This window comes from Gastrolobium bilobum, unplaced genomic scaffold (genome assembly GCF_033153095.1).
Source record: "Gastrolobium bilobum isolate Gb01-03AN ecotype WA unplaced genomic scaffold, APGP_CSIRO_Gbil_v1 utg8583, whole genome shotgun sequence".
NCBI classification, from domain to species: Eukaryota; Viridiplantae; Streptophyta; class Magnoliopsida; order Fabales; family Fabaceae; genus Gastrolobium; species Gastrolobium bilobum.
In genome coordinates, this window is record NW_026898347.1 from 111,445 (window position 1) to 119,856 (window position 8,412).

At 32.5% G+C, this 8,412-nt stretch overlaps 1 protein-coding gene across 1 annotated transcript; it reads left to right on the plus strand.

Annotated features, from left to right (window-relative positions):
* The first annotated feature begins 5,116 nt into the window (after positions 1–5,116).
* Positions 5,117–7,745, plus strand: LOC133315125 (polyol transporter 5-like). The gene is made up of 3 exons (XM_061516698.1): positions 5,117–5,332; positions 5,941–6,287; positions 6,388–7,745. Exons 1-3 carry the CDS (start codon positions 5,194–5,196, stop codon positions 7,438–7,440), a joined length of 1,539 nt encoding a protein of 512 aa, XP_061372682.1. The 5' UTR covers positions 5,117–5,193; the 3' UTR covers positions 7,441–7,745.
* The last annotated feature ends 667 nt before the right edge of the window (positions 7,746–8,412 follow it).

Below are 8,412 nucleotides of genomic sequence, written 5' to 3' on the forward strand. Positions count from 1 at the left end.
TTGGGAAATAGGATAAGTTGTTTTATCTTTTATCCCTTAGAATTATCCTTATCTCTTTAGTATATCACATGTTGTTACGTTATTTACCTATATTTTAGGTTGTTGGGATATGGACCTACTATTCTGGTCCATAACATTATGTATATAAAATTTGGATTTATCATTTCTCTATCAACTTAAGATAAAATTATCTCTATCAATCTTAAACTACATTTTGGATTGAGAGAATTAATGAAGGATATTTTAAAAAATTTGATTTATTTATTGTTATATAAATTTTATCGAAATACCCTTCATTAATTTTTTCAATCCCTAAAACAATGTAATTTTGAGATTGATAAAGATAAATTTATCTCGTATTATGGAGAAACGATAAACCATGAAATTTAGTACACATCCCAAAAATAAATTAGTAATGGATATATTATCGGGAAAAGATATTCTACTCTCTTTTTTCATGTCTACATTGTCTACCACTCTTCAATATCTTTATATCAGAATCTCAACTAAAATTTATTATTTCTCTCTTCTCTTGAGATTCTGATCTAACGGTACTAGAATTTGATAGGCATAAAAAAAATAGGTAAAATAATTTATCCCTATATTATCACACTAATTATGGCCCATATTGGTGCATACCACTAGCTATCTCTCTTTTTCTTTTTGCATGGCCAAAAAAGATGTTACTAGTTGACCACTTTCCTTTCCACCAAAATATTAGGGGTGTACATGGGTCAAATTGAATCAAATTTTTTGAAAAACTGAACCGAATTGGTTTAAACGGTTCAGTTCAAGAATGATTCAGTTCGGTTCAGAACCGGTTTGGGTCGACTCTATTATGAAAAGAAAAAAATTAAATAATTAAATAAAAAAGAATAAAAATCAATTTGGTTTGATTCGAAAACGGTTCGATTCGGTTCTTGAACCGGTTCTTTTAAAATCGGTTCGGTTCATAAACTGATTTTTAAAAATCGATTATTTTATATATAATTTAATTTGGTTCATGATTCGGCTCAATTTTTTGATTATTTTGCGGATCCCTACAAAATATTACATATATTGCTCTAATTAACCGGAACAAAGCATATAACGTGGTCTATGCCCGCAACTATTGATGCGTGCACTTTTTGTTTTTTTGCTTTTTTATATTATTTTTAGGGTTTGTTTTTTCTGCTACTGCAGATAAGTTATCTGCCGTAAGCCCAATACGACGTTGTTTTGAAGCAGAAATTATAGTATTTTTGTAATTTTAATTTATTTCAGGGTTATTATAGTCTTTATAATTATAATTTTTTAATTTTTCAATCTCAAAACGACGTCGTTTTAAGAATAAATGCAGATAACTTATCTTCAGTAACTGCAGAAATATTTTTCAGTTATTTTTATCTCAGAGAGAATATATAACGTTTCTATGAATAATGACTGAACAAAATGAAAGAAACTTATACAGCTCTATGTATACACCACTTGCAAAGTTTCTTAATTATCTTTGAAAAAAACAAGTTGCACAAAACCCTCTAATTTACCAGCTGGAGATCATATTGATAAAGTTAGACTATTTCTCTTTTTTTACAGGAAAAGTGTTTGTTATTTTAAATGATATAACTTATATCATTTTACTCTCACAAAGAAGTGAGACTCACACATTTATTTTTTTTGGTACATTCTCTCTCCCCCTTTATTTATTTATTTCTCTCACTTAAAATGATACAACTTTACATCCTTTAAAATGATACACACTTTTCCCTTTCCTATTGAATCTGATTTTAATTTACTGCTTTAACAAAATTCCCTTGCATTATTATTTAATTATGTATAATCTAATCACTGAAAGAGTTTAACTTTTGCAACAATAATATGTAGAGAGTTAACGCTTCTAATTATGGGTCAATTATTGTTTCTATAATTTCTTTTTCTTTCATACTTTAAATTTTCTCCTCGTTCAAACAATTAAATATTTCAAATTATAAAAATTATTTATTCTCTATTTATCTCTCTTACTCTCTTACTCTCTTACTCTCTTTTTTTATTGTCTTTGTCCAATCATTCTCATTTTTTTATAGTTTGATAGTGATTGCTTTTAGGATACTAAAATTGCTACTCCTAAGAAATGTATCTAGCTGCATGATCAAGTACTCATTGGAAATAGCGAAAGTTACTTTAACTGCTACCATAAATTCTAGCGAAAGTTACTTTAACTGCTACCATAAATTCTTACTACTAATTTACTACCCATCACATTACTATGAGATCAAAGAGAGAGAATGTTAAAAAGTTTTTGAAGAGAGAGAAAATGTTAATTTAATGATGATTAGATAGGTAGTAAGTTGGTAGTAAAAATTTTTGGTAGTGAGAATATCCCTCCTCCCTAAAATATATCTAAAGGAATGAACCCATCAAATTATTGAAAAATAAAATATTTTCTTGACACTACACTTAAAATATGCCGATTAACAATGGTAAATTATTCAATAACCTGTATTAAATAACGGACTAATAAATGCTTTTTTTAAAAAGAAAGTTAATTCGTTAAACAATTAATTTATATTATTAATCAATAATACACTCGTCATTAATTAGTATATATGTCGTCATATATTGGATTGCAGATGTAAAAATAATAGAACTGTCAATGAATAGAAAATATATATTTTTCTCCTAAATAATATTATTTTTTACAAAAGGATTTATTAAAACAAAATAATATTTATAATCAATTGAATGCCGCTTCACGCATTCTTTAACTGATTTGTTGAAAAGAAAATGATTTATGCTGATGTCAGCTATTCGAGCATAAGAAGGAGTCCCTAATGGAGGATAACACTTCCTGAATACACATAAGATATGGAGAGCACAAATAGCAGTAGCTTGTGACTATCCAATAAGCTCCCGTCTCCCAGGGAGGTGAAATTTTCATAGTCGATTACATACGTTGGCTCTTAACGTGTATCTATGACCATTTCAAATCTCTTTATGATTAATATTTTCTTTGAAAAAAAGAAAAAAGAAAACACTTCATGAGTGAATATACTCATGAAGTACAAATTAATACTCCATCACGGGATCACCAAATTAACTTGTCCTCATCGTTAATTAAAGTATTGATTAATTTTATAGTCATATATACTGACTGGGATGAGTCAAAGAACTCATAGCCACTTCAACTTGTACTTTTCAGGCTCAGTTGTCTTTCACTTTAGCGAATCAACACTAGCATATATTATAATACAATATGAGAATGTAAATTAACTAAATCATGAGAAAGTGATCCCCGATAATCAAAATCGATATCAGCCTACATATGCTGAAGACCGTTCAAATTGCATGTTCCTATTATTCTGGTGTGTGAGAGATAGAAAGAAACAGATATAGAGTGTTGTCTTAATCAGGATTATTATTTCCGGATACGTAATAAGATTTTCGAACTACTTGTAGAACTTTTTCGGAACAAAGTACCAAACAAAATTAAGGAAGAGTAGATAATGAAACATCTTTGTTGAAATAGAAGTTAGGCAATAGCTATCTAAGCTGGATTGGACCGACAATGAACCGGCCATGTTATAGCTGCATTGCCATTGAGAGCACTAGTTATATTAAGCCAAGCAATTTTGACAGCACTTGTTTGTTATTTTTGTGGCTGAACTGAAAGCCACCACAGGGCCAATTTGCATTTGCGATTTCCACTCGGATCTAAAACCAATCTTAAGGCATTATTTCCCAACTGAACTCCCACATGCATGTATTAAAAAAATTGAGCGGAAAAAAAAGAAAGAAGAAAGAAAACTGTGAGTGACATTACTATGCAATTGGGAGTTCACCGCATATACAGCTGTGATACAAATGGGACTTATTTTATTCTCTACTTTTTAGGAGATAATAATGTTTAAGGGTGGTTGTATGTACTTTTTTTATAAATTAATTTCATATTGGTTTAACTCTTACATAAACTAATTCGTTAATTTATTAGTCGAAAAACTCAAATTAATTTAAGATTGTAATTGATGGGTGATTTATATATAATTTCGTTATAAATTCTCGCACGTTGTGGTTAATTAATGGATTTTTTAATTTGTAATTTTACTCTCGCTCGCTGAAGTTAGTAATTTTTCTAACTTTGAAATAGGAAGAGCTCCTTTATTAGAGGTATTCAAAACTGAAATAATCTAACCAAAATTTAAAAAGAAAAATTGAGTAAAAAATAACAAACTGAATAAATTAAAAAAAAAACATAAAGAAATCCTTCAAGAAATTGGGGTATGTCTTGAACATGGTGAAATACCATATATGTCTAATTTCACCTAACTTTTTATGTAAAAATAAATAAAAATTAATTGAATAAAATTGGTTTTCAAATCAAGATTATATATATTTTAAGGAAAAAAATTTCTCCTGTCATATAATATAAAATTATCTCCAATAACCTCAAAATTATGTCATTTTTGGAATTGAGAGAGTTAATGAAGAATATTTTAAAAATTTGTTTATGTCTTTATTATATGAATTTTATCAAAATACCATTCTTTAATTCTTCCAACCCTCAAAATAATATAGTTTTGGGATTGTTGGAGAGATAATTCTCCCAACCCATATTTTAAATAATATTTTATTTAAAAAAATTCATATTACCCTCATTTAAAAATTTTCTATTATACTTGTATTTTGATGAATTAGTTTTATGTAAACTTGTATTTGAAATTTTTGGTGCATTAAAAAAAAAAAAAAAAAAAACTCTTATGTGGAGATTGGTCAACCAGTCAACCTCTTCTGTGTATGAATTTTGTATAAAAGTTCATCTCTACATAAAATGAATTTTTAAAAGGCACAAATATCAGTGGTTTTATTATTGTAATTTATTTACAGAAAAATGAAAGTAAATATAAGTTACTCAACTAGTCCATTAATCATCAAGCGATCTCGTGACTTGCAAATGAGACTAAACTTCTATAATTAAATTTAGCCAACTCCAATGGCTATTAGTGCAATTTTTAGTCTTGAGATAAGCCATATTGACGATGACGTTTCCAAGAGAGGGTAGAGGCTTCATGCCTTCAACAATGTGGTCTATATAAGCACGCCATCTGAGGCGAACAATATCCTGCATCATTTGCTAGCCAGCTCTCTTGCCAGTGTGTGTGTGTGTGTTTCTGATATTTGCCTCTGTCTGTGTCTGTGAGTCTCTTGTCAACTGTTAAAATGGCTGAGGGCAAAGCAGCTGATGCAGCAGCTCAGAAATCTCTTGAGGATTTTGATCCTCAAAAGAAGCCCAAACGAAACAAATTTGCTTTCGCTTGTGCTATATTGGCTTCCATGACTTCCATTTTGCTTGGTTATGGTGAGTGCAACTACATATAAACATTCATATAAAAATAGGTTTCTTCCTTCTTCTTCTTCTTCTTTTTTTTTTTTTGTTGTTGTCTTTGTTTCGGCATATTAATATAGAGAATGATCCGTTTACAAAATTGTTGCAAATTACATTATGTACTCTCGAAGAACATGATGTAACCTAATGTTCTCCTAAAAGAACATAATAGTTTGTAAGAGTTTGTAAACAAATATAACTCTCCCCTATTAATATATGCTGAAATTTGAAAAGAAAACAAAGAAACAGGTCATGTTTACAATTTTTTTTTTTTACAACTCTTACGACCTCAATTGTGTTCTCGTGGAAGTACAGTGTTGGAGCGTGCTCTGGGAATACCATAGTTGAGATTGAGGTAAGAATTGTAAACAAAAAAAATTGTAAAGTTCACCCTCCCAAAAACAAAAGGCTCTTTCTCAACAAAACATGTTTGATGAATTTTTCAGAATATATATATATATAACGACAAGTTGAGAGAATATTATTGAGCTTGGTGTCATCGTTTCACTGCAATAAACATTTATCAACATGATCATGCATATCATATATATAAGTATATAGCTATTAATTATATGTTACAGATATTGGGGTGATGAGTGGAGCAGTGATATACATAAAAAGGGACCTGAAATTATCGGACGTGCAAATCGAGATACTGATAGGCATCATCAACCTTTACTCTCTGATAGGTTCATGCCTTGCTGGCAGAACCTCCGACTGGATTGGTCGGCGTTACACGATTGTCCTCGCCGGAGCCATCTTCTTCACCGGAGCCATCCTCATGGGATTCTCTCCCAACTATGCATTTCTAATGTTCGCACGATTCATCGCCGGCATTGGCATCGGTTATGCCCTCATGATTGCCCCCGTCTACACCGCCGAAGTCTCCCCTGCTTCCTCTCGCGGCTTCCTCACCTCATTCCCTGAGGTCACCGACTTTAACCTAATCCTTTTTACATCAATAAATAAAACAAATAAATAAAATAACAAATTAATAATAAAACAATAATTTTGTTTTTTGTTCTCAGGTTTTCATCAATGGAGGGATATTACTAGGATACATATCGAATTACGGATTTTCGAAGCTACCACTTCACTTAGGATGGAGGCTGATGTTGGGAATCGGAGCCGTTCCTTCAGTAATCTTAGCGGTGGGAGTGTTGGCAATGCCCGAGTCACCTCGTTGGTTGGTAATGAAGGGTAGGCTCGGTGATGCTACAAAAGTTCTCAACAAAACCTCTGATTCTAACCACGAGGCTCAGTTGAGGTTAGCCGATATCAAAGCCGCGGCTGGGATCCCCGAGGCTTGCAACGACGACGTCGTTCGAGTAACCAAGCAAAGTCACGGTGACGGTGTATGGAAACAACTTATCCTTTATCCTACACCCGCGGTTCGTCACATCCTCATAGCTGCTCTTGGGATTCACTTCTTTCAACAAGCGTCTGGTATAGACGCCGTCGTTTTATACAGCCCCACAATCTTCGCAAAGGCTGGGATTCAATCTGAGACGGACCAGCTCCTCGCAACCGTGGCCGTTGGATTCGCTAAGACTATTTTCATCTTAGTGGCTACCTTTTTGTTGGATCGGGTCGGGCGTCGCCCGTTATTGTTGACCAGTGTTGGCGGTATGGTGTTCTCGCTTCTCACTCTTGCTGTGAGCCTCACCGTCATTGATCATGATCATTCGCACGCGAAGATAACGTGGGCCGTTGGATTGAGCATAGCCACCGTGTTATCCTACGTGGCAACGTTCTCCGTTGGAGCGGGTCCCATCACGTGGGTTTATAGCTCTGAGATCTTCCCGTTGAGGCTACGCGCTCAGGGTGCGGCTATGGGGGTTGTGGTGAATAGGGTCACCAGTGGGGTTATCTCAATGACCTTCTTGTCCCTCTCTAAAGGGATCACCATTGGTGGGGCCTTTTTCCTCTTTGGTGGAATTGCAACTTGCGGATGGATCTTCTTCTATACCATGCTCCCCGAAACACATGGCAAGACCCTTGAGGAAATGGAAGGGTCTTTTGGTCAATTCGAAGCAAAATCCAACACTAACGATAATGGCGAAATACAATTAGCAAATTAGGGACCAATACTTGTGCTTAATAGCAGAGGCAATATGTTACATTAGCAAGTAACCTTGTACGTCTTTAGATTAGCTTTTTAGCCACTTATATTGGATTAATGGTGAGGAATTTTTAGTAGGTCTGTATTAGGTTTCGTGTTAAATTTCTATTATTGTATCCAAAAAAAAAGATTAGCTTTTCAAATGGAAAAACGCGATTATCCACACAAGTGGCAGAGGCTTGTCTGCGAAGGAAAATTATAGTACTTTTTATGAATAAAAATGAAAAGAGAGATGTTGTAGTGTGGTAATCAATTGGAATACAAATGCTGCCAAAATATTGTTAACGTGAAAGATTTATCGTCCTTATTTATTAAATTTCAGTATGTTTTAAAATGTTTTTTTAATTTATACATTTTATATTTTACTTAATACTTCAGAAATAATTTTTACAATTTATATTTTATATTTTACTTAAATGTAAAATACTTATATTAAGTTTCAAATCTCAATCATATTGGAATGATCCATTGGTATCGAAGCTTGTGATTATAAAAATATTATGTAATAAAGAGGTGGCAGATCTGACATTTGTAAATGACAATGTGTGAATTACCATAGCTACCTAACTTAATTTGAAAGTGAAAAGGATACCAAATTACCAATAAGAAGGGAGGGGCAAAGTTTGTGGAATGAAAGAGGTACACAAGCTGCATTGAGGACCACATGGATGATTGCTACATTTTTAATTTGATGAAACCTTTTATTTTCCTGATCATTTGATGGGATTTGATTGACTAGAACAGAGTTTAACCTTTCCTTTCCGGTTTGTTTTACTCCTTTTTTCCTTAAAGCCAATTATTTTTCGTCGCTGAGTACCATTACTTATTTTCGATTAGAAAACGTCGAGATTTGTAAATTCTCTTTGTAATTGAATAATCCATCCTGAATATCCTGAGGTGGGAGAATAACTTATTTATTAATTCGTAATAA

Excerpts from the sequence above, each read along its gene's own strand:
- LOC133315125 (XM_061516698.1), top strand. The coding sequence starts at position 5,194 with ATGGCTGAGGGCAAAGCAGCTGATGCAGCAGCTCAGAAATCTCTTGAG. Across the intron at positions 5,333-5,940 it reads TTCCATTTTGCTTGGTTATG|ATATTGGGGTGATGAGTGGA; the intron begins GTGAGTGCAACT and ends TATATGTTACAG. Across the intron at positions 6,288-6,387 it reads TCCTCACCTCATTCCCTGAG|GTTTTCATCAATGGAGGGAT; the intron begins GTCACCGACTTT and ends TTTTGTTCTCAG.